The sequence below is a fragment of the Oryx dammah genome, unplaced genomic scaffold, assembly GCF_014754425.2.
Source record: "Oryx dammah isolate SB20612 unplaced genomic scaffold, SCBI_Odam_1.1 HiC_scaffold_2, whole genome shotgun sequence".
Lineage (NCBI taxonomy): Eukaryota > Metazoa > Chordata > Mammalia > Artiodactyla > Bovidae > Oryx > Oryx dammah.
Window position 1 is genome coordinate 31294260 of NW_024070186.1, and position 27038 is coordinate 31321297.

At 41.8% G+C, this 27038-nt stretch overlaps 1 protein-coding gene across 4 annotated transcripts in view; it reads left to right on the forward strand.

Moving 5' to 3' along the window:
• Positions 1-15281: 15281 nt before the first annotated feature.
• The window catches only part of LOC120858264 (U2 snRNP associated SURP domain containing), a 53365-nt gene continuing 41608 nt past the window's right edge, over positions 15282-27038 (forward strand). For 3 of the 4 annotated variants that reach the window (XM_040234208.1, XM_040234225.1, XM_040234217.1), the window contains exons 1-3: positions 15282-15461; positions 24491-24535; positions 25828-25959. In XM_040234208.1, coding sequence (XP_040090142.1) covers positions 15417-15461; positions 24491-24535; positions 25828-25959 — 222 coding nt within the window. In that variant the 5' untranslated portion in view covers positions 15282-15416. The remainder of the gene's footprint in view (positions 15462-24490; positions 24536-25827; positions 25960-27038) is intronic. The other variant, XM_040234233.1, reaches the window with a different exon arrangement.

A 27038-nucleotide genomic window follows, 5' to 3' on the forward strand; every position in this document is an offset into this window, starting at 1 on the left:
CATCAATTTTTTGGCGCTCAGCCTTTTTTACGGTCTGTTTTATGGTGTATATATTTTTGGACCATAAAGGTATCTTACACGTGCTTCCTAAGGTAATGTAAGTATAAATCCTCAATTATCTGTTGTGACTTTAAGTCGAGAGTGTGACCCCTGTATGGGCTCCCACATCTGCTGCCTCTGCTCCGGGTAGGGATTGGGGGAGTGAACGGGGTGTGTCATACCATAGTCCCATATGTCTGCCTTCTATCCTATCCTCTCTTATCTGCAAGGAGCTTACTGTCTAACAGGGAACACAGAGAAAGGACGTGACGGTGGGTGCAGACCTGTCTGGGACTAAGTTTAAAGCACAGGGCTAGCTCAAAGGAGGGAGAGACTCACTTATCTGGGATGCATATCCAGGAACAGAATTGCTAAGGGGAGTTGGGGCAGGAGTGGGCTGAGGTGTCAGAGGAAGAGCCTAGAGTTGGGTATAAGAATTAGCTGGGAGGGAGGGTGGGTAGGAAAAGCAGAATTCCAAGTTGAGAGGAGGTGTGAATTAAGAGACAAGAGATGGAAACAGGGCCCCTGGGGGAGTTGGATCCCTTGGCGTGGCCGGAGCACAGAGTTATCAGGCCACAGAAACTGGGGCTGAGAAGAAGGCATTTTCCTTTTCCCCCAAAGAGGTGAAGGAAAGAGTCTCCTTTTCTGTGTGTGTGAAGTGATATAATATGTGCTCCAGTTGAAGTATGAAAAAGCTTCTTTGTGAGTGAGTTAGCTAACTTACGTAGATATAGAAAATAAAACTTCATTTGAGAATTTTAGAAATGGGCCTTTGGAATGATTGTTCATTGGAGAATATTAAACATGTTATTATTTGCCTCTTTGTTGAATAAACGACTGAGATAAAACAAAAGAGTCTATATTAAAAACTAAGTTTCCTCCCACCCTAGAATCTTAAATTTCTTTCCCTGGTGGCAAGCACAGTGGCCAGGGTTTAAAAAATACACATTACCATGTGTAAAATTAGATAGCCAGTGGGAATTTGCTGTATGTTGCAGGGAGCTCAAATCCAGCGCTCTGTGAAAACCTAGAAGGTTAGGACAGGGCGGGAGGTGGGAGAGAGGTTCAGGAGCGAGGGAACATATGTATGTCTATGACTGACTCATGTTGATGTATGGCAGAAACCAACACAATATAAAACAATTATCTTCCAATTAAAAATAAATTAAAAAATCAAATAAAATAAAGTAGATACTTTTATTTAGTTTTTAAAAAAGAATTACATGCATAAACAAACATGCATTTGGTATTAGCTATCTACTGCTGTGTGGGCAATCCCATGGATGGAGGAGCCTGGTAGGCTGCAGTCCATGGGGTCACTAAGAGTCAGGCACGACTGAACGACTTCACTTTCACTTTTCACTTTCATGCATTGGAGAAGGAACTGGCAACCCACTCCAGCGTTCTTGCCTGGGAATCCCAGGGATGGGGGAGCCTGGTGGGCTGCCGTCTATTGGGTCGCACAGAATTGGACACGACTGAAGAGACTTAGCAGCAGCAGCAGCAGCAGCAGCTGTGTAACGTTACCCCAAAACGTAGTGGCTTAAAACAACAAACATTTATTATCACATATTTCCTGTGATCAGGAGTCCCAGTGGCCTCGTTGGACCCTCTAGGCTCAGGGTCTGTTACAAAGATGTCATCAAGCTGTCAGCTGAGAATGCAGTCACCTCATAGCTCCGATCCAGACTATCTGCTGTCAAGTTCCCTCAAGGCCTTGCTGGCAGGATTTAGTTCTTCACAGGCTGGTAGGCTGATGGCCTCATTTCTTCACTGGTCTTTTGCTTGAGGCCTCCCTGGGCTTCTTACCCCATGGGCCTCTCCACTGGGCTCCTCAGAGCATGGCAGCTGATTTCATCCGCGCAAATAGGTGAAAAGAGCTAGAAAACTCAAGAAGGACAAGAAGGAAACCAAAGTTTTTTTTTACAACCAAATCTCAGAATTGACACCCTTGCTATATTCTGTTAGAAAAAAGACACTAGGTTGAACCCATACTAGGTTGAATCCACACCAAGGGTTGGAGAGCACTGAGCATCATCTTAGAAGCTGCCTGGCACATGCGTGTATTTCTGTCTATAGATGTCCTTTTTTTGAGCTTTTTTTTTTTTTTTTTTGGCCATGCCCTGCAGCATGTGGGATCCTCAGTTTCCCAACCAGTGATCAAACCCACACCCACTGCAGTCGAAGCACTGAGTCTTAATCACTGAACCACCAAGGAAGTCCCTAGATGCTTTTTTTTAAAGCACAAAGTTTACTACCTTTTGTCATATAACAGTGTATCTTGGAGCAATTTCCAGGTCAGTACATAAAGATCTTCTACCCTTGATATAGCATGTGTCGTTCCTCATGAAACAGTCCCTTATTGATGGACAGTCAGGGCATTTTTAATGTTTTGCTGCACATATTCTTTTTAAAAATTTTAAATGATTATTTATTTATTTTTGGCTGCACTGGGTCTTCATTGTTGAGTGCTGGCTTGCTCCAGCTGTGGCGACCAGCAGCCACTTTCTAGCTGGGGTGCATGGGCCTCTCATTGCGGTGGCTTCTCTTATTGTGGAGCATGGGCTTAGCTGCTCCAAGGCATGTGGGATCTTCCAGGACCAAGGATCAAAGGGACCGAAGATCAAACCAGCATTTCCCGTGCACTGCAAAGCAGATTCTTAACCACTGGACCAACAGGGAAGCCCTGCACATATTCTTTACTGCAGTGATTTCTCATATGGAGGGAAATTCATTCCTACAAGTGGAATTGCTGGGTCAAAGGGTATGTTCCCTTCACATTTTGATAACTATGGCCAAATGGCCATCCCAACCCCAAAGCAGAATTGTCTACTTCTCCACAGCTTCTTAAGGCATTGTTCACAAGTTTTAATGAACAAAAGGGAAATCGTAGGAGAAAAACTAAAAACCAAAATCTAATAAGAGAAACAAATTGGAGTCATTAATTTTTAGTAACTAACAGTGGAACATTGTATAATTTGATTTGGATTTACTGGGGTATTCTCCTAATATAATATGCAAACAAGATTAAGGACTCTTGAGTTTAGGCCCCAGTGTACCTGCTGGTTATTTCTGGCTCTTGTCACTACAATCTTAGATAACACTTCCCTCTCTGATATTTGTGTGGGTCACTCAGCAGTTAACTTCTTAGGTTTCAGCCTCCTTTGAGGACATCGCACTCATGAATATCAGTTCAGTTCAGTTCAGTTCAGTCGCTCAGTCATGTCCGACTCTTTGCGACCCCATGAATCGCAGCACACCAGGCCTCCCTGTCCGTCACCGACTCCTGGAGTTCACTCAGACTCACGTCCATCGAGTCGGTGATGCCATCCAGCCATCTCATCCTGGGTCGTCCCCTTCTCCTCCTGCCCCCAATCCCTCCCAGCATCAGAGTCTTTTCCAATGAGTCAACTCTTTGCATGAGGTGGCCAAAGTACTGGAGCTTCAGCTTTAGCATGAATATCAAGTCAAGTTTATACTGAATAATTACTTACTTTGGAAACGTTATACTTTCTGGCCATTTTGGCCTTTTCTATGGATATTGAAAGCATTAGAAAGACAGGGAATGTTGGGGTCAAGAAGTCTTAGAACCCAGATACAGCTCTCCTCCAATTCTGGAATCCCTTCTACAATCAACTTCTCTCTGTGTGTTTTCATAGGGGAATACTTATTCTATTAAGGTAGATTATTCCATTAGTAAACAGCTCTAGAGGTTAAAAAGTATTTCATGTATTGAGTTGAAATCAGAAATCTGATGCTGTGGTGCCTCTTAATTGGTCTTAGGGAGCAACAGGGAAAAAGTCTTTGCTCCTTGTAGATGGCTCCCTAGCTTCCTTCAGTCTGCTCTGCTCCAGGCCAATGACTTCATTCATTCCTTCTTCCCAGAAGTTGATTTCCAGATGTGCTGCCACATGGATTCCTTTCTTCTGAACACACTCCTAAGATTCAAAAAGATGTCAAACATAAGGGCACCCACACTGCCAGTCTTTCTGCTGATCCCCACTTGATAGAAGGTACACTTTGAAGACCACTGATTGAGAATAGGGATACTGACAAAGAGCTGTTGTGAACTCAAGAATGTTCTGACAGTGTTCGTAGCAGCATGATTCACAATAGCCAAAAGCTGGAAGTAACCCATATGTTTATCGATGGATGAACAGATAAATTGTGCTATAGACATATAATGGACTATTATTCAGTCTTAAAAAGGAAGGAAATTCCGACACATGCTACATCATAGCTATAGCACAGAAGATATGCTAAGTGAAATAAGCCAGTCATGGAGGGACCAATACCGTATGATTTCACTTCTATGAGATATTTATAGTAGTCAGATTTAGAGAGACAAGACTTCCCTGGTGCTACAGTGGATAAGAATCTGCCTACCAACGCAGGAGACACAGGTTCGGTCCCTGGTCTGGGAAGATGCCACATGCTGTGAGCAACTAAGCCTGTGCACCCTAACTACTGAGTCTACACACCCTAGAGCATACAGCTGGGCTCTGCAACAAGAGAAGCCACTGCAATGAGACGCTCACACAGTGAAGCTAGAGCGTAGCCCCGGCTCTTCACAACTAAAGGAAGCCCATGCAAGGCGACGAAGACCCAGTGCAAACAAAAATAAATAAATAACTAATTTAAAAACTTTATAGACACAGAAAATAGAATGGCAGCTTTCTGGGGCTGCGGGGAGGAGAGGTGGGAAGTTAGTGTTGAATGGGCACAGTTTCTGTTTGGGAAGATGAAGAAATTCTGGAGATGGATGGTGGTGTGAGTTTGCACAACAATGTGATTGTATTTAGTGCCACTAAACTGTACACTAAAAATGGTTAAAATGGCAAAGTGCATGTTGTGCGTATTTTTCCACAATAAATCAAACTGTATCCTATCAATCACTGTTGCATCTCCAAACATCTGAAAAAAATAATTGTCCATATGTCTAAGATCAATTATTCATATACTCTGCAGTTAGTTTTGGCTCTCCGCTCCCACCCTTGACCTGAAGACTTCATTCACCCCACTGTAAGCCTCCGGGAGCCATGTGTATCGTGTGGCTCTTATGGAAGCAGCTGCTTAGACCAAGACTGAGCAGCTAACTTGAGCTGCAATACTAAGAAACTCTCAGCTGAGATTTTGGAATTTGGTGTCAGCAACTTTTCATTAGTCTCTGTGTAGGGCAAGAGGATATATATTTGGGAGCATGAGGTACCGTCTTCCATGTTCACTTATTCAATAAATGTTCATCGTTTGCCTATAGGTGCCAGGCACAGTAATAGGGGCTAGGATTCAGCCCCATTCCTGCCCTCCTTGGGAAGCAGGACAAGTCTGACTGAAAAGATATTACCTCTAATGTCATCTCTAATATATTTTTGTTCTCTCTTAGATTTTGTAAGCGCCTCCCTCCTCGATGAACGTCACGGAATACCATGGTTTTGTCACGTTTAACTTCCCCCTCTACATTTTGTTAGCACATATCTTCTTTCTAGCACCGAAGCTAGTACAATTGTTCAATGAAAGCTTGGTTGACAGTGACAGGATGTTAGGAGGATTTTTAATTGAGCACCAAGACCACTCTGAGAAGTTCCATGTATGTTCACAGAACACCTATGAAGAATAGTGTGAGACTGTGTGTGTGTGTATATGCTCAGTTGTGACCGACTCTTTGCCACCCTGTGGACTGTAGCCCACCAGGCTCCTCTTTCCATGGGATTCTCCAGACAAGAATACTGGAGGGGGTTGCCATTTCCTCCTCCAGGGGATCTTCCTAAGGAAGGATAGTGGATGTTTTTATTTACTAGCTGCAGCAGCGCCACCACGTGTCACAATAGTAAATGATGTTTGCAGTCCATTGAGCCTGTCTGTAGGAATTATACAATTCTTTTTTGGGGAGTTGGAGAGGGGAGTATTATTCTGTGTGGCTTGCAGGAATCTCAGTTCTCCGACCAGGGATTGAACCCAGGCCTCTGCAGTTAAAGTGCTGAATCCTAACCACTAGACTGCCAGGAAACTCCCCAAATTACACAATTCTCAAAAAGAATTTTTTAGATTGAGGAAGAGGAGATTTGTGTTATTTCAAAATCTGCACAGGATGGGAGACTTTTTGGTCTGCTTAAAATTAGCAAGATTTGCATTTTCTTAAAATTAGACAACACTGTGCTAAGGTCTCCATCCTTCTCTCTGAGGGCCTCTAGTAACTCCTAGGAGTTAGCCCCAGAGGTGACCTTTTAAGAGTAGGACAAATACCCTGAAAATTCTGTAGATTCTTTGATGAGGTCTTCCCTGACTCTTTTATGCAGTACCAAGCTTTATATGTTTCTAAAAAACTACCTCTGCTGTGGATTTTTTTCACCAGCAAATAGTCATTGAATGCCGGCATGTGCGTACTCTGTTCGAGGCACGACAGATGCAGCTGTGCACAAATCAGACTAAAACTTCAGACTCTTCACTTATTATACTCGTGACACATCTGTCTCCTTTATGCCCTGTAAGTCCTTTGACAACAGAGATCTGTCTCATCCTATTTCACTGGAACTACACCTTCAGCCCATTTAATTCCCCAGTAACAATTTCAAAACTCAACTGCTTCAAGAAGATGGTACTTATTAGGGCCATGTCAGTTTTCTGGTGGGATCAAAGCTGTGCCTGCCAGCCACGGACAGAATACAAATGCAGAAAGTTCATTTTAGATTCTATGGTAGACTGAATAATAGCCCTCTGAAGATGTCCACACCCTAATTCTCAGAAACTGTGGATCTTTTGTGGATGTGATTAATTTAAGGCTTTTGAGATGGGAGATTGTTGGGGTGGGCCCAATGTAATCACGAGGATCCTTGTAAGAGGGAGGTGGCAGAGCTGGAGAGAAGACTGTAAAGATGGAAACAGATGTCAGAGAGGAGAGAGGTTGCTATGCTATGGGCTTTGAAGCTGGAGAGGAGGCCACAAGCCAGAGAATGTAGGTGAACTCTGCTGCTGCTGCTGCTAAGTCGCTTCAGTCGTGTCCGACTCTGTGCGACCCCATAGACGGCAGCCCACCAGGCTCCTCCATCCCTGGGATTCTCCAGGCAAGAACACTGGAGTGGGTTGCCATGTCCTTCTCCAATGCTGAAAGTGAAGAGTGAAAGTGAAGTCGCTCAGTCGTGTCCGACTCTAAGTGACCCCATGGACTGCAGCCTACCAGGCCTCTCCACCCGTGGGATTTTCCAGGCAAGAGTACTGGAGTGGGGTGCCATCTCCTTCTTCGAGGTGAACTCTAGAGACAGGAAAATGCAAGGAAATGGATTCTCCGCTAGCATTTCAAAAATGAACACAGGCCTGCTGCCACATTTTAGACTTCTGACCTCAGAACTAGAAGATGATACATTCGTGTTGCTATAAGCTGCTAACTTTGAGGTAACTTCCAGCAGTATCAGGAAGTTGATACAGATTTTTGTCTTCCCTTTAATCTGCCCACCCTATTGCCCATTCTCCCTGGTGCACAGAGCAGGACATTTCTACTCTGTTCACTTATTTTCCCAAGTCATGGAGGTGTCCTGGTGTTTTTAACACAAGACTGTAACAGTGTTTCTGTAATAAGGTTGTCTGACCTTTGGCATATCCTCAGGGTCCCCAAGTCTTCTACGAGAATTTAAAATTCTGCATTTTCAGTTCCATGGTTGACTAAAAATTTAATATATAATTAATACACATTAATTAATAATTCAACTTACAACCCCAAAGTCAGCCTCATCTTCAGAAGAATGCTAAAAGCATTCTCATTAAAGTCACGAACAATCCAGGGATATCCACTAGTACCACTCTTACTTAATGTTATTCTAGAAAATATTTTCAAAAAACTAAGAATTAGGGTAACAAGAAATGTGAAAAGTCAATATGAAGGAAACAGAACAAAACTTGAAAAAGAAGAAAGGTATGCCATGTTCCTTAAGAGAAAGACTGACTATGATAGCACTGTGAAAACAGCCTTATGTGCTTAATATCACAGCGGCTGGGTTTCTCTTATTGGCAACTAAATGAAATTGATCAGAGAAATAGTCTTGTTTTATTTTTGTCTCCATAACTTCATTCTCCACCTAGCCTTTATATTACCTGGTGGGCCAAGCCAAACTCACCTTTGGACTGCCGGGACATGGGAAGTGAATTCTCCCTAGGCGATGTTGCCCTCTGCTCCTTGTCTGACTTGCCCCTAAGAACCTTCAGTCCTCTTTTGTCTCACACACACACACACACACACACACACACACACAGACTGAGGAATACCCTTTTCTGTAATACTCCTCTGGACTATCCTAGGTTTTACTATCTTGTTGAAACAATAATTGCTACATAGTAAGGGTAATCTTCTCAGGATCATAGCTAAAATAACCATTTTATGATCTTCAACATGTCACTAGCCTATTCTTGGGTTTTATGTTTTTTGGACATCATTTTTATATACTTCTTACCTCTCTACATCTTGGACATTGTAGTTTAAAAAAATTCCACTTCTAGGGACTTCCCTGGCGGTCCAGTGGTTGAATCTTCGAGCTTCCAATGCAAGGGGTGTGGATTTGATCCCTGGTTGGGGAACTAAGAGCTTCCCTTGTGGCTCAGCTGGTAAAGAATCTGCCTGCAATGTGGGAGACCTGGGTTCGATCCCTGGGTTGGGATGATCCCCTGGAGAAGGAAATAGCTACCCACTCCAGTATTCTGGCCTGAAAAATTCCATGGACTGTATAGCAAAGAGTCGGACACAACTGAGTGACTTCACTTTCACATTTTGGGGAACTAAGATCCTATACGCTGCATGCTGCACAGCATGGCCAAGAAAGTTAAAAAATAAAAGGCTAAAAAGAGATGTTTGCTTTTAAAAAACTCCACTGCTAATCACTACTGTCAAAGGAATTTTAGATAGCATCAATAAGTACATTTCTTTTGGTACAGGAGTGGAGAAAAGGGAGAAGCTGTTATTATCATTGAAATCTTACTTGTCAGGCTAGCCTTGTGGGATGGGGTGGGGTGGTGGGAGGGGGGAGGGGCAGGGACAGGCAATAAGGTTAATCTCAAAGAGTCTTCCATTTCAAACAGACCACACCTTCTTTAGAGGCTGTTATCTGACTACTCCTAGAGGTGGCTAGGCTCTCTCAGAAGGAAAGCTAAGTTGGATTTTTAGCTCTCCCTTCCTCCCTCCTTATCTTCTTTCTGCAGAGCCTGGCAGATGCTAGAAATTCAACAACTGCCAAATGAACACAAGGATAGGATTGTCCTTCCACCAGCCTATATCCTGAAGCCTAAAGAGCAGAAAGAAACTGCTTAAAAATTCTCTAAGTGCCACCAAATAGGAGCAGTCCATTGGCACAGCAGAGAAGATGTTAGCTTTGGGGCAGTCATTTTAAAAAATAATTTAAATTAAATTAATCTATTTAGGGCTGTGCTGGGTCTTCGTTGCTGAGTGTGTATTTCTCTAGTCGGGGAATGTGGGGGCTACTTTAGTGGTGACGCGCAAGCTTCTCGTTGTGGTGGCTTTTCTTGCTGTGGAGCACGGGCACGAGAGCACGGGATTTCAGACTCTAGAGCACCAGCTGAATAGTTCTGTCCCTTGGGCTTAGCTGCTCCTCAGCATGTGGAATTTTCCTAGACTAAGGATTGAACCCAAGTCTCCTGTATAGGTAGGCATATTCTTTACCAACTGAGCCACCAGGGAAGCCCAGAACATTTGGGGAGGCCCTTAAAAATATACTGGCCCTAGGCACTGAGCCTTCTATGTCTAAGGGGTAAGCCAGTTCACCTCGGTGCTGGGGGACTGACCAATTTTTTTTTTCCCCTCTTCCTGAGGGTTAACCACAGAATATTATCTTTCTTTCCTCCTCTTTTCTTTCTTTCTTTTTTTTTTTTAATTTTATTTATTTATTTGGCTCCCCTGGGTTATGGCACACAGGATCTTCTATCTTCACTGTGGCATGTGGGATCTAGTTCCCTGACCAGGAATTGAACCCTGGCCCCTGCACTGGGAGCTCAGAGTCTTAGCCACTGGACCACCAGGGAAATCCCCCCTCCTCTTTTCTGTATGTCCATTTTCTTTGAGTTGTTTTGTGTGTTTTACCTGATTTTATTTTTTTAAATTTTTAAGAAATATTTATTTTTGACTGTGCTGGGTCTTCACTGATGCTCAGGCTTTTCTCTAGTTGTCATGTGCGGGCTTCTCATTTCAGGGGCTTCTCCTTTGCAGAGTACAGGTTCTAGGGCGTGCACACTTCAGTAGTTGTGGCTCCTGGATTCCGGAGCACAGGCTATGTTGTTGTGGCTCACATGGCATGTGAGATCTTTCTGGACCACAGATGGAACCCATGTCTCCTGTTCAGTTCGGTTCAGTCGCTCAGTCGTGTCCGACTCTTTGCGACCCCATGAATTGCAGCACGCCAGGCCTCCCTGTCCATCACCGACTCCCGGAGTTCACTCAGACTCACGTCCATCGAGTCCGTGATGCCATCCAGCCATCTCATCCTCTGTCGTCCCCTTCTCCTCCTGCCCCCAATCCCTCCTGTATTAGCAGGCAGATTTTTTACTGCTGAACCCAGGAGAGCTCTGCTAAATGTTTTGATTATCACCTCTACTGAGACTTGACACTGTATTATGAGAAGTTAGAAAACAAGCAGGCCTGTGTGGGGCATTTGTCCACCGAGTGTGGTGAAGGCCTGCTGACCCCAGAGTCCCATGTGGCTCCCTCTCACTGGATTGTTTCCAGACCTGCCTGTTTTTCAAGAAAAACTGGAAATCTTGAGTAGAAAAAAGTCAAGTCTCCTAATTCAAAGAAAAAACCCTTCCTGCTTGAGCCAAATAAAACACCTCTGTGAACTGCGTCTGGCACTACTGTGTAATCTCTGTCAAATGTAGCTGCAGGGAGAATCCTTAAAAACAGGTGTAAGAGTGGAGAACCGACACGTCAGCAAGAATAGCATGGTTTTAGTATGACTGGGAAAATACTAATTGCAGCAAATTGTATAATTTTCTTACTATTTACGTGTAGTCACTTGGTAATAACTGTGAATCTAATTAACAATTTCAGGTTCTATAAACATCTGTTTGTATTTATATGCATGCTATCTCATCCTCCTTCATTTGCGGTTTGAGTAAAGGGGCCATAATTTCAAGACTTATATGTATGAAGGAAAACTCTGTTGTTAATCATGCTTTTGTGTTTTTCAGAGTGTACTTAATTAGGTCTTAATGAAGGCTTATGTTTAATTTTTAGTCAGGTCACATGTTTGACTTCCTTTGGGGCTTTACTATGTGAGAGAGAGAAGTCTATGTTCCTTTATTTTTAAGTCTTGAAGAGTAAACATTTAATAAAGTAAGTGAAGTGAAAGTCACTCAGTCGTTCCTGACTCTTTGTGACCCCATGGACTATACAGTCCATGGAATTCTCCAGGCCAGAATATTGTAGTGGGTAGCTGTTTCCTTTTCCAGGGGATCTTCCCAACCCAGGGATCAAACCCAGGTCTCCCGCATTGCAGGTGGATTCTTTACCAGCTGAGCCACCAGGGAAGCCCCAACATTTAATAAGGGTGATTTTAATGTGAAATAGGACTTCAGGGATTTAAATGAAAAGCATTTGTATATTTACTTCATAGTGACAAAGTCAGCCTTAAGTATTGCCAGAACATGACTAGGCAGGGACAAGCCCACAATTCTCCTTTCATCTCAGCTGATGATTTCACTTTCTAATCCTAGATTGTAAACAGACAATTGAGATCTAAGGTGATGAGTATCTTGAGTGGGAAACAGGTTCCTATGGAAACAGAAGCAGAGTCACTTACTTAGGCTTGGTGGGGGAGAGAAGTCTGTTAAGTCTTCCTGGAGAAAGTATATCTCCCATCAGTTCAGTTCAGTTCAGTTGCTCAGTCGTGTCTGACTCTTTGCGATCCCATGAATCGCAGCATGCCAGGCCTCCCTGTCCATCACCAACTCCCGGAGTTCACTCAGACTCACGGCCACTGAGTCCGTGATGCCATCCAGCCATCTCATCTTCTGTCGTCCCCTTCTCCTCCTGCCCCCAATCCCTCCCAGCATCAAAGTCTTTTCCAATGAGTCAACTCTTCACATGAGGTGGCCAAAGTACTGGAGTTTCAGCTTTAGCATCATTCTTTCCAAAGAAATCCCAGGGCTGATCTCCTTCAGAATGGACTGGTTGGATCTCCTTGCAGTCCAAGGGACTCTCAAGAGTCTTCTCCAACACCACAGTTCAAAAGCATCAATTCTTTGGTGCTCAGCCTTCTTCACAGTCCAACTCTCAATCCATACCTGACCACTGGAAAAACCATATCTCCCATAAGAGTATTTAAAAACTGATTAACCTTCAATTAGAGGCCAGGATGAGGGTGGGGTGAGGGTGAGAAGTCTAGAATTAAACATATCTGGGCTTGAAATTAAATTCAGTAGGACTGGAGGTTGCAAACCACCATTCTACTTCAGTATTTCACAATGGAGCTTTCCTGGTGGCTCAGTGGTGAAGTATGCCTGCCAATGGAGGAGACACCATTTGGCTCCCTGATCTGGGAAGATCCCACATGCCACAACCACTGAGCCTGTGCTTGAGAGCGCAGGAACTGCAACAACTCAGCCCAGGTGCCACAGCTACTGAAGCCTGACTGCCCTAGAGCCTGTGTTTTACAACAGAATCCACTGCAATGAGAAACCTGAGCACCGGAACTAGAGAAAAGCCCCTGCAGCAAGGAAGACCCAGCACAGCCAATAAAAAAGATAAAGAAATAAAAATTATATATTTTTTATAGTCCACGATGGCCAAACTTACAAAACAGATATTTCACACTTGTTACTTTCTGACCATTTCTTTTTTTTGCTTATTTGTTTACTATTTGTTCTACCCCAACCCGCTCACACAGAACAGGAGCCCTACCCAGCTTGCTGATTCCTCAGTGCCTGGCACAGGCCTGCTAGCCTTTCCATGTATCAGATCACCACCACTCCAACCTCCCCTCTCTCTCCCCCACCATCCAACAAACAAAATTCTCCTCCTTCTTCAGAGTTGGCTTCCTTCTCTCTGAAACCTCCAACTCTTTACCCCATCCCCACCTTCAGAATTAATTCTTTCAGAGTTCCCACAGCTAGTGACCCTTCCTTGCAGCATCGGTTAAATTCTACAGTCAGTTTGCTGGTCCCTCCTCCCCTCTGCTGCTGCTGCTGCTAAGTCGCTTCAGTCGTGTCCGACTCTATGCGACCCCATAGATGGCAGCCCACCAGGCTCCTCTGTCCCTGGGATTCTCCAGGCAAGAACACTGGAGTGGGTTGCCATTTCCTTCTCCAATGTATAAAAGTGAAAAGTGAAAGTGAAGTCACTCAGTTGTGTCCGACTCTTAGCGACACCATGGACTGCAGCCGACCAGGCTCCTCAGTCCATGGGATTTTCCAGGCAAGAGTACTGGAGTGGGGTGCCATTGCCTTCTCCATCTCCCCTCTATTCCTCATTAAATGTTAAATTATAGGAAGATAATATTGTAGTCATCTGTGTAAGCCTCTGAACACTTCGTGCAGGCTTTTACACATAATAAGTATGTAAGTGTGTGCGAGTGGCTCAGTCGTGTCCGACTCTTTGCGACCCCATGGACTGTAGCCTGCCAAGATCCTCTGTCCATGGAATTCTCCAGGCAAGAGTACTGGAGTGGGTTGCCATTTCCTTCTCCAGGGGATCTTCCTGACCCAGCGATCTAACCTGGGTCATCTACATTGCAGGCAGATTCTTTACTGTCTGAGCCACAAGGGAAGCCCTTTACACACAATACGAGGCTCAAAAATATTTTGAATAAATGAATTCAGGAAGTCATGAACCCTTCTTCCTCCCTTCTCCAAATGCTCAGAACAATATTTTATAACTTAAAAAAAATCTGACCACATCACAGCCCTACTTAACTCTGTTGAAGGATGATCTTCGTTCTTGGAATAGAATTCTAACTCCTTAAGCACACTGGTTACCTCAGGGCTCACTTGCTCCCATCCACTTCTCCAACTGCGTCCATTCTCTAAACCAGGTCTAGTAAAACGTGACTGCACAGCAGGGCTGTCCTGATTCATGCCACCAGACTTTTATTTCCACGACTCCCTCTGCCTGGACTGTCCCTTCGGTTTCCCTTGCCTGGTCTGGCTCAGGAATTACCTTCTCAAGCAAGCTTTCCTTCTATCAGTTCAGTTGCTCAGTCGTGTCCGACTCTTTGCGACCCCATGAATCGCAGCACGCCAGGCCTCCCTGTCCATCACCAACTCCCAGAGTTCACTCAGACTCACGTCCATCGAGTCAGTGATGCCATCCAGCTATCTCATCCTCTGTCGTCCCCTTCTCCTCCTGTCCCCAATCCCTCCCAGCATCAGAGTCTTTTCCAATGAGTCAACTCTTCGCATGAGGTGGCCAAAGTATTGGAGTTTCAGCTTTAGCATCAGTCATTCCAAAGAAATCCCAGGGCTGATCTTCAGAATGGACTGGTTGGATCTCCTTGCAGTCCAAGGGACTCTCAAGAATCTTCTCCAACACCACAGCTCAAAAGCATCAATTCTTCGGCGCTCAGCCTTCTTCACAGTCCAACTCTCACATCCATACATGTAGATCCTATTAAGAACTTAGATGCTCCCCTCCATTTGTGATTAGAAACGAAAACAAGATTAAACCGTAAAATGTAACTTTTAAAATGACAACTTACATGATGCTATATTTAGAACACCGTCTATTTATAATTTTCCTTTCATTCATCCTCTCTCTGCAAGTCCCGGTTTTGACCCGAATAATCTATCCGAAAACTCCACGGCCGGAGTCTCAGGTTGGGTCAAAAGCTCCCTTCCTATGCTTCTGGACACCACTTTCTTGAACAGACTGCAAGTTTGCCTTCCCCCAGCAGGGCGTGACGCCCGAGGTAGCACGGATATCATCTTCATCCCAGGAGAGCCGGACAAACCCCTGCCCCACCCGTCCCGCCCCATCCACCTCCCAGTCGGCTTCAGATTTATTTTCTGAGTTGAAGTAAAAGCTCTTCCCAAGCTGATCATTCATTTCTTCTTTAAGAAGTCTTTCCTTCCCCGCCCAGCACCTATCTAGGGTTGGGGCTGGAAAAACAGTGAAGTAACAACCGGCCCCGAAAGCCAGTACAAAAAGATTCACTAAATTCTCCAGCCCAATAACAAAACCCGACACGGAGACGCCCCCAAATATTCAGTGGGCGGGCCCAGGAAATGCTCAACACCGGAAGTCACGTGGCGCCGTTCTCCTTGAATTCCTCAAGTCGGCAGTCGACTATTCAGCCTTGCAGGCTCCTCTGGCGGGCTCCGCTGTGATCCAGCCTTTCGGTGCTCGACTCGCCCGTGCTGCTGCCGCCGCTGAAGGAGGGGCAAAGCTCAAGATGGCGGACAAAACGCCAGGCGGCTCTCAGAAGGCCAGTTCAAAGGTAATTTCTTAGAGGACTTCTTAAGTCAGTGGCCCTATCACTGTCGTCTGGGGGCTATAGACGCTTCTGGCCAGCGGGAGAAGATTGGGGTCGGGGTCCGTGTTCTGGTCGCGACGGTAGGCCGGGGCGCAGACGGACCGTGGTGCGCAGGTTGAGAGGCCTGGTGTCTCCCCTTAGTCCCAGCCTGGATTCGGCTCGAGACTGGAGGCCCCAGGGCTGGTGGCGTGAGTATTTTGGCCCGAGCTTAGCACTGGAGTGAAATCAGGGATTTAGACTGAGGTCTTAAATCCGGAAAACGCGCCCGGGGTGTTTCAGCTTGTTGCGCTCTTCAGGCCGCCGGGCAGAGCCTAGGAGAGGCGGGAATCGCTTCCCTTAGCTTAAGTGTCTGCCTCCTTTTCCTTTGGTTTTGGATCTCACACGCTTCCGGCCTCCCCCCGTTTCCCTCACATCCTCCGGGGAATCAGTAATCTTTCGGGCCATCAGTTGTGAGAGGAGGACCAATAGCGAAGGGACGCGGGGTGGGAAGTGCAGTTCCCCTTTGCGGTAATGCATCGCCAAGGTTAACGCTACGCTCTGCACGTGGTTTTACCTCACGTAGGAGGAAGTATGTTTGGAGGGCTCATTTCCATAGACTTGGAAGCCACCTAAGATTAGTAAATTGCTTTTGAGTTTACAGGGAACCGTGTGCATGTATTGTGGAAATTACTGAGCTGTGGAAGTAGTTTAGCGTTAGTTAGGTTGTGATTAGCATCAGGTTCTAAGTTGCCATCTTGGACGGGTCCTTTAATCGACTTTTTGCTTTGAATTTCTCATCTCCAACACGATATTAAAAGTAATAGGTCCTGTCTGAAGTAGTTGTTAAACGCTTTTTTGATGCTGATCCGAGAAGTTGTGTAATACTTAAAGGTTCTAAGGACTGTTACATCTTACAGAGTGTGTGTGATTGTAAGTAGGGTTTTAGGAAGTTACGTTTACGGTAGACGGAGCATGTCTGGTATGTACCATTTGTTCTCGGAAATGCAACCTGTTATATACTTGCTTCCTCAGTTTCTGTTAAATTGTAATCTTTTTGCCGTTTGGTGAATGGTGTTTATAATTAGTTCGTTATCGGTAATGGATTTTCCAGAAATCCTTCAGTTGTGTAGAAACTATGGTAGAGGGCTAGTTTTGGCTACTTTACATGCGGGGTTTATTTCTTGTTTGTTTCTTCCTTCCCCAGTACCTTTTTCCTTGGTGAGGAGGGGAATGATTGAGTACAGGATTTCCCACTTCCTCAGCCGACTCTGACAAAACCAGCCCAGGCCTCCTTACTGTTAGGAAAGCTGTGTGCGTGCTGGGTCGCTTCAGACTCTCTGCGATCCTATGGACTGTAGCCCGCCAGGCTCCTCTGTCCGTGGGATTCTCCAGGAACTAATACTGGAGTGGGTTGCCATTTTCTTCTCCAGGGGATCTAACCGACCCAGGGATCGAACCCGCCTCCCTTGTGTCTCCTACATTGCAGGTGGGTTCTTTACCACCGCCACCTGGGCAGGAAAGCTACTACATCCATAAAATTCATGGCATAAGCTTCATTATTTTTGTTTATTTTCAAAGTAATATTTTAAGTATCTTTTATTTGAGGTTTTGGATATATTGAAAACATTTTAATGTGTATGTTCAGGCTTCCTTCTCTAATAGTACTACTTATGGTTGTGTGTGGCTATTCCCTATAAGTAAACTGTTAGATCTTCCAGTGATAAACCTTTTCAGTTTATATTGCTTTTTAAAGTTTTTTTTTTTTAATGTGGACCATGTTAAAAGTCTTTATTGAATTGTTTACAATGTTGTTTTTGTTTTATATTTTGGTTTTTTGACCTCGAGGCATGTGGGATCTTAACTCCCTGACCAGGGATGGAACGAACGCTCACCCCCTGCATTATTGGAAGTGAAGTCTTAACCACTGGACTGCCAGGGACGTCCTCTGTATTGCTTTAGATTATCATCAGTTGATGCTGTTAAGAGATTTTCTACTGATGTCATTAAAATATCTCAGGACTTGACATGATTTGCTCCATTAATATGGAGGGTGCATGTTTTGTAGAGAGATTATGAATTTTGCTAACAAGATGAAAGTGAAGTCGCTCAGTCGTGTCCGACTCTTTGAGACCCCAGGGACTGTAGCCTACCAGGCTCCTCCGTCCATGGGATTCTCCAGGCAAGAATACTGAAGTGGGTTGCCATTTCCTTCTCCAGGGGATCTTCTGGATGCAGGGATTGAACCCAGGTCTCCCGCACTGCAGGCAGAGGCTTTAACCTCTGAGCTACCAGGGCAGACTGCTAACAAGATAATTGGATTCAAATCCTGACTTGATAATAAATCGTTTGTGCTATCAAGGCAAATTGCTTAACTTTTTCAGCCTTAAATTTCCTTGTTTGTAGTATGTATGTAATCTCATTTCTACAGGATGGATGTAAGAATTAAATAAGTGAATATCTATAACATACATTAAAAAACTTAGTTCCTTTCCTCTTTTGTTCTTAGAGGAAACAAAAAGTACTTTTAAAAATGTCAGGATAAATTCTAAACCTGAGGTTTAGAATCTGTCATCAGTTATCATGACTGCTCAGATTGCTGCTTTTTATTTCTAACCCCAAGTCCAGAATTTATTGGAGAGAGTATAAGATCATTTTGGTTTAATACTGCAGCATTTGGGATTTCTAGTCTTTGATCTCTGGTTTGATTTCCCTACATCTGGGGAGTGCAGATGAGTGACCTATTCTACCATACAGATGGAGTGAACAGATTTTTCAGTTTCATGTTCATTCTTTTATCATAAATTCCTGTTGATATGGGCTTGTCAATCATATTTCTAGACTGAGAAAAATGCTAATTTAAAAATATACAAGAGGATGCAGTGTACAGCACGGCGACTGTAGTTAACAATGTGTGCATGCTCTCAGTTCTGTCTCACTCTTTTGAGACTCCATGGACTGTAGCCCACCAGGCTCCTCTGTCTCTGGGATTCTCCAGGCAAGAATACAGCATGCCATGCCCTCCTCCAGGGGATCTTTTCCACCTGGGGGTTGAATGAACCCTGATCTTTTGCCTGTATTGGCAGGCAGATTCTTACCACCGAACCATCAGGGAAGCCCATAGTTAACAGTTTTAAGTATTGCATAGTTAAAAGCTGCTGAGAGAGTACATCTTAAAAGTTCTCATCACAGGAAGAAAATAAAAAACTCTTTTAACTGTGTTTGATAATGGCTATTAACTAGACTTAATAGTGTGGTGATCTTTTTGCAGTGTATACAAATACTGGGGCTTCCCTGATGGCTCAGTGGTAAAGAATCCACCTGCCAATGCAGGAGACTTGGGTTCAATCCCTGGGTTAGGAAGATGCCCTGGAGGAGGAAATGGCAACCCACTCCAGTATTCTTGCCTGGAAAATCTCATGGACAGAGGAGGTCAAAAAGAGTCGGACATGATTTATAGCAACTAAATAACATACAAATAATGAATCATATTGTATACCTGAAACTAATGCAGTGTCCTATGTCAGTTATACTTCAGTAAAATTAATTTTAAAAATATAATGTATGACAGGATTTTTGCTATTGACAATGGCAAAATTATTTGACCTGTCTTAAATACACAATAAAGAGATTAAATTAGATACCCTCTACAGTTTCTTTTGGACTTCCCAGGTGATGCTGGTGGTAAAGAATCCTCCTGCCAATGCAGGAGACATGAGAGATGCAGGTTTGATCCCTGGGTTGAAAAGATCCCCTGGAGGAGGAAATGGCAGTCCATTCCAGTATTCTTGCCTGGAGAATCCCATGGACTGAGGAACCTGCGTCCATAAGATCGCACAGTTGGACGCGATTGAGCAACTGAGCGGCAGCAGCGCAGTTTCTTTTAGCTTTAAAAATTACATTAAGGGTGTATAGTCAAATGATTTAACCTTTGTGTGTAGTTGCCCTAATGAAGAAACCCCATGTCTTTTGTTTTCTGTGGAATTTTGCTGTACTTACATTTTAAAGCCTGGCAAAGGTTTTAGGAATTAGCTAAGAATTTCCTGTGCCTTTATTCCTGTATCACCAGACTAAAATAATGCTTTAGGGGAGAGGGGTCTTGGTGCCATGTTGTAGCTTTGATTTTGGGAGGAGAGGCAAAGTGTCTATAATTGTTTGCTTAGAAAAAAATATTAAACGTATTTCCTTAGAATTTAGTTTATAAAAATTAGTTTATAAAAATTTTGATTTTAAGAGTTGTTTGCTCAGCACAATGAGGATATGAAGAGAATGTGGTATCCTTGTTCCCTCTGCATCTGCTGTGCTGGTGATACTGCAAGTATAGTGGAATTGTGTGCCCTGTTACTTTACTCTGACAGTGCATTATTTTTTTCCCATATTGTAAAAACTTGGGTTAGAGAGGTAAATGAGCAAAGTATAAAATGCTGTTGGCTTCCTTGGATGCTCAGCTCTAAATCGGTGTGGGAACTATCAGTATGTTGAGTGACTGCTGATTGGTGAAAATATTTCACTTGTGTGAAATAATGTATGATGAGGATCCATTCATAGCTTGTGATCCTTAGGTATGTATTATTGCCTGTGTACTGTTTTTGGTGGTACCTAAAGATATGTAAGAAGTAAATATGACCAGAAACTTCAGAGATTTACACAGACCTTGAGAAATTAGCCTCTGTTGTTTGCCAATTTTAAACTGAGTCTTCATTATGATATGATTGAAACTGTAAGATAAACACCTTATCTTAAAATATAAGGAGATCAGTTTTCTATGTGGAAGGCTGTTTTGAGGTGGAGAGAGAAATTAGGAGCTTTTGTTTTCTTGATTGGTGCCTTTTAGAAAGTTGAGTATTTGTAGCATTGGTTCTTGACTATGACTACTGATATGTGTTTTGAAAATGTCTGTCTTATTGGATTGAATTGATTTTTTTATTCCTGAAGCTTTGTTTTTCCCGGAAAACAAATCGACAAAAACATTCATTTGTCATGCAAGTTGAAGACTTCTGCCTCTCTGTTCCTTTTATACAAAGAGCATCATTTTTGGAGAAACAAGCAAAAAAGTTCCTATAGGATATTAAACTCAAAAAATAGTAATATTGCAAATAATTTGCCTCTTATACTAAGTAGCTCTAACAGCTTATTGCATATCAGCCACTGGCTGGGTATTTTGCGGAAATTTTTTTTTTTTTTAAGGAAGATGCATTTGCCAATAGCACTTGAGGCTGTTTGGTACTGTTAGATGTCTCTTCCTTGAGCAGTCAGTGTTTTTTCACTAGATTTTTCCTCATTTTAGATTAAATGCAGATCATTCAAAATGTACTTAAAATGTTTCATGTATTTTGGATGTAATTTTAAGGATAGTTTCAGGCTTGTTATTTACCATTATTAAATAGTGCTTGTCTCAGTGAGTTTATGAAGTGTTTTTGAGAGGTGGACTTTGGTTTGTCTTGGAGAGTGGTATTCAGCTAGGTAGTTGCTCCTTGTTGGTGAGTGGGCAGCTTAGTATATATTGATAGTATGGAATGTAATTTTGTTGGGTAGGTACTTGTTCCAACCAGCTGAATCAGCAAGTGTATTGAGACTGTGTCACTTGCCAGATCTTGTGTTTAACTCTGAGGAATAAAACGTTGAATAAGATGACAGTTCAGTTTTGGGGAGCATGCTGTCTAGTGGAAGAAGAGAGTCAGTGTATTATAGTTCAAGGCAGAGCTATCTGAAGCATCTAAAAGTTTAGAGAAAGAAATGACAGCTGAATGGAGGGTGGGGTTGAGGGAGGCTTCAGGAATGAAGGCATTTGATTGAGTCTTTAGAACAAGGAGCAAAGTTTTGAAGGTAGACACAGGTATCAAAAGAGATGGGTGAAGTAAAGAAAATAAAAATTACTTGGAAATGGATTGCTAAATGGTCCGTTTTAGCCAATTTATAAGGCTCTGGAATAGGAAATAAGTTTCTGAGATGGAAAAGTTCGTTTGAGCTAAATTGTGGAGGCTTTGAAACCTGTGGAATAAGAGAGTCATGGAAAATTCAAGACAAGAAAGACCTTTAGGAAAACTATACTGGAGACAATTTAAGAAGAATTTGGGAGTGAGGAGAATAAAGATATTTGCAGTCTGTTGATAAAGATTGCTTCAAAAATCTCACCTCAGATACTCTCTGGGAAACTTTGCTGACATTGTCTCCATCCCACTGAGATCTGCTTGTCCTCTGTGCTCAGGCAGTGTAGCCACACTGTTTTACTTGCCTCTCTTATTAGCTCCTAAGGGCAAGAGCTATGTCTTATTTTCCTTGATATCTCTAATGCATGACACAGTACCAGTAAGTGGTTGCCAGTAAATGGGTTGCATATAGGGAAGGTCTGAACCATAGTAGTATTTTTAGAAAAAAGGGTCCCGGAGACGAGTTTTAGTAGAGGTGGGATAAACAGAATGTGACTCAGTTGATTATGGGGGATGAGGAAGGAGTCGAGGACGACCCTGTTATAATAATCCTGCTGGCTAACACTCGTTGAGCACTTTTATGGGCCCAGTGCTGTTCTTAATGCTTCACCTGTCTTTGTCCTTCAACACCACAGTCAGCTTTATAGATGAAAGAACAGATTACAAAGCTGCTGGTAAGTGCTAAAAACAGGAAGTCTGATTCCAGCATCTGCTCTTAATGTTACTACTTCCAGATTATGACTGAGAATTAGCATTCAGTGACAGAAATACGGTCAATAGGAGAAGCTAGTTTGGGAGGGATTTTATACACACTGGATTTGAGGAACTTGGAGACGTTCAGGTGAAGATGTCCCAGAAGTTGTTTAAGAACAGATTGGAACCCAGGAGAAGCACCAAGGTTGAAAATAAGAAATTGGGGTTCATTTCGGTGCAATAGAAGTGTTGATGTACTTCCTTTGGGAGTGATTGTTCAGCTTTCAGAGATATGAGTTGATGCTTTAGAGGGTATGAGGAGGAAGGAGACAAATGGGATAGGAGAACTGATCAGGCAGAGTGGAAATATTGGAGCAGTGTTGCTGTGGGTAGCTTGGTAATTTGAAGAACTCAGGTGTGGGTGTTTTTCAATTGAAGTAAAGGTAGGAGCAGTCAGAAAAAAAGTTTTACTTTGAAGTTTAGTTGGCTTCATCTCTTTCCTCAGCAGCCGTCAGAATTATTAAAAAAACATTTTTTTTTTTTTTTTTTGCTGTCCTTCCCCACATTTGTATTACAAATCTGCTTTCTCTGTCTTGAGATAATTTTTTTCTTGTGTCTTTATTGCCTCAAATTTCCCTTATTTTTCCCTTTTGTTTCTTGCTTTTGGGTGTTTTCACTTGGATGAGGAATTGCGCTGTGCACTGCAGAAGCTCATTAAACATCACTAATTTGGTGTTCTTCAGCAAAGACATAAAACCCAGACCCAAGACAAATAATATAGTACCGTTCCAGGTTAAGTAGAGGCAGAGACGTGACTTCAAAAGTAGTGTTACATTTACTGTTTACCTGAACCATTAGCTCAAGAAGTTAGTTATTCCTTTAAATTTTTTATTCACTACTCTTGACATCTCTTTAACTCTTCTCAAGCCTAAAGTTTTATTCTGAATGCTCTGTAGCTGCAGCTGATTATCAGAGGAGAATGTTTGGTTTGCAGTAAATATTGTTCAGTGCCATCTTGGGTTAATCAGCTGATGCATCGTCCTACGCTATGCTGTTATTTTTAAATCCTAAAAATGATGATTTGGATGTGGTGGCATAAAGAAAAAGGGTTAGCACTTTCGTAGCTACTCTTTCATGTTTCTTCTTCTGGGCAGACTTCAGAATTATTTTTGGCAATCCCCCTTGTCCCCTTGCAAAGACTTCTATTTAAGATTTTGAGCTATGGAATGAAATTGCATTAAATACAAAAATAAATTTAGGTATAGTTGACTTTGTCTTAATAGTAAATTATTTCTTTAGTTGGTTTCTAGGTGTTTTATGTTTTTTCTTGCTATTACTACTAGGGTGTTATTTTTTGTTACCTAGCAGGTTAACAAAGAGCAACAATGTTTTTTTCTGTTCAGTTCAGTCTCTTGACTGAACTTTTCTTTTTTAAGAGGAGTTATTTATTCTTGGATCTTTAAGTGTCTGCAAATAGGCACATTTCAAACTGTGATTCAAAGTATGTTTCCCAGGGTTAAATTTAAATATTAAAAATTCCTCCCATATATCTTGCCTTTTAGGAAAGGTTAGCAAGAAGGAAGTGAAATAGGAGAGAGAAAATAAAAGTTGGGGACAGAAAAAAGGTGGGTAGAAAGAATGGAGATGGGAAGTGGCTCAATGCTTGCTTGTCTTGGGCTGGTTGTGCCTCAGTCCAGTACAGTGGAGGAATAAATTGATTCAGTATGAAAATCTGATCAGCTGTTCAAAGCCATATGTTTCTACAAGATATGTGTGTAAAAAAGTACTGTGTGGACCCGTAGGAATCTTGTTTGCTCTTTTCTGCATCATACAAATCTTCAGTTTTCTCTTAAAAATGAATGTGCCTTGTTTTTGAAATCTAGTATTCAGGTGAGATAAATGTGATCTCAAGTTTCTTGATTTCACTTTTCATACTTAAATATATGCAAAGTAAAATCTCACTACACAATACCTTGAAAAATAAAAATGACTCAGTGATGGTTAAATTCTGGGCCTCCAAGTAGAAATTTCAGAAAGATATCTCATATTAGTTATAGTTTGGGTTTTTCATCCTTAGATGCATAGTGAAAAATCAGATGTGTTATACACTATATGTAATCTGAAATTGTATATCAACTTGAAAGATGAAATTTTAACAGTTGGCCTTACTAAATGGCACCATTGTTTGAAGACTGAACTTGACTGGCCCGTTTATTTTGGATCACAATTTTTTTTTTCTGTAAGTCAGATTGCCTTTGTTTGATTTTATGAGTTGAGAAGAAATTGCTATTAATTTGGAAAGATTAAGTCTTTATAACATGAAAAATGCTTATTTGTTAGCATAATACTTTTTCTCATTATTTAAAGGTTGATTTTTATTTTTAATACCTACAGACCAGATCATCAGATGTTCATTCATCTGGATCTTCAGATGTCCATGTGAGTATCAGAGGCAGTCTTTGTCTTTTTTCCTTAAAATTAACTTTCTTATTGTGTAGATCCCTACTTGATATATCCCTTATGATTTTACCTGATAAATATGATTGCATTGTACGTGCCTATTTTCTTTTAACCTTTTTTGCTAGATATTTTGTGTTCTTTTTTCTGTTCTATTATTCACATAAGTTGGCCCCTTAAACCATGTTAGAAACGAAATATGTATATTTCCTTTTTTTATTGTGCTTGTAAAATTTTGTGCATATATACGTGTGTGTGTTTATACATCTCTGAAACAAGTTTTGCGTTTATACACAATTCTTTTCACACTGCACAGTACACTTTTTGGAAATCCCCTGCATGTCAACGGCTATAACTCTAATCTAGTCTTTCTAATGACGTCTTAACTTTCCATGCGGGAGGTATATTATTACTTATTAAGCTGGTTTCTTTGTTGGTGGGCCTAGATGTTTTGTTTAAAGCGTTTTGACATTTTGAATAACGCAATAAACATTACATGGGTTATTATAGCAGTGCTATAGAAGTGTGGTCTTCAATGCTATAAAAGTGTGGTCACTGAGAATTTTTCAGTCTGAGTTCAGAATTCTTTTGTAATAATACTAAGACATCATTTGCCTTCACTGTGTTGACGTTTGCACTAATGGTATAAAAGCAGTTGATGGGTAAACTGTTGGCACCTCAGCACAAATCAAGGCAGTTGTCACCAAAATGTGCAAGTAGTTGTCATATTCTTCTCCACTAGGCACAGTAAAAATAAGCTAGTTTCACTTAAGAACTTTCTTGATTAGATAGTAAAAATGATTAATATTAAATATTATCTTTCTGTATGGGTTCTGAGTGATGAAATGGGAGGCACTTCTACCTGCCAAACTGTGGTATTTGTCTTAAGAAGAAGTGCTTGCGGGATTAAGTTGTGAAATAAAACTGGTTCCTTTTCTCATTGAGTGCTATTTTTACCTGAAGGTACAACTGATTGACAAACTGGTTAATCAGACTTGGGTGTTTGGCAGACATTTTCTTTAAAGTGAAAGAAAGGTACCTGTTTCTTCGAAGAAGACAGCAGTCTGTTTAATGATAATAAAATTTGAACTTTCAAGTCCAAATTAGAATTATTGAAAACGTTCTGTATTTAAGAACTTTTCTGAGATTAAGGGGTCAGTAGTGATTTATTTTGATAGTATATAATGAACTTTGTCAGTATTGGAATGTTTGGGTTGTTTCTAGTTCAGTACGACTTATATGATTCTTAAGAACTTATATTCCTTTTCTTTAAGATGGATGCATCTGGACCCTCAGATAGTGATATGCCAAGTCGGACTCGACCTAAGAGCCCAAGAAAACATAATTATAGGAATGAGAGTGCCCGTGAAAATGTTTCTGATTCTCCTCATCAGAATCTTTCAAGGGTAAGTATTGATAAAGATTATGAAGGATAATTAATGATTTGGATATGTCCTTAATTGAATTTGGTACTTAAAGTGTCTTGGTTTTGTATTTGTTTCATTTTGTACTATTTGAAAATAGCATTCATTATTCGGTTTGGGTTAACAGTAAATAAACTTATCTAAGGGAATGTTTTTTAAGTCACATGTAAGATAATGTTTTATTTAAAATTTTTGTTTAAAAAAACCAACGAGTGTTTGGATGTAAAAAGGCTAATTGGTTTATAGTTTGCCTCTTAGGCCAAACCTTTGCTGAACCAAGTGCCAGATGCCAGTCACTGGAAATACACAAATGTTTAAAATACGTTTCCCATTTTGGCTACGTCATGTGGCATGCAGGATCTTAGTTCCCTGATCAGGGATCAAACCTCTGCCCCCTGTAGTGGAAGCACAGTATCCCAACCACTGGACCTCCAGGGAATTCCCAAAACACACTTGTTCTCAGGGAGCTTATATATAATCTCATCCTGGGAAGCAAACAGGAGCAGGTGCTATTCACTCTGCTGGTCAGTGCAGGGCCCAGGGCCACCCAGGCACCCAGAGGAGTGTCTCTATGCATGTACCTGCAAAATACTCTTGCACTCTTTTAGTCTTTTTTAAATTTCAAATAATGTTTTCTTGTCATGGTTAAATTTAGAAAATACAATAAAACAGTTATTACCAACCAGTGTTGACATTGATAACACTTTATTTTTCTTGTTTAGTATTTGTAAGCATAAATATATATTTACTTCATTGAGGTCTCTTTTATAGGAACACATTTTAAAAGACTCTCAGGTCTAATTTTTTTTAATTCTAGGAAAAATTCTATAAGCAGACTTTTTAATGAATCATTATATTTTTTGAGTAAATATTCCATGATTTCCTTAACCATTTCTCTCTTAGGTGTCTAAATTTAGCTCCTAAGATATAAATAAAATTGAGGGCAAAAATTTTGTTGTGTAAAAATCTGTTTTTCATGGAATTTATGTGTAATTTTACCATTTGTTTAAACCAAAGAAGTTGAAACCAAAGGTGCTGAATGATGGCCAAACATTTTCCTT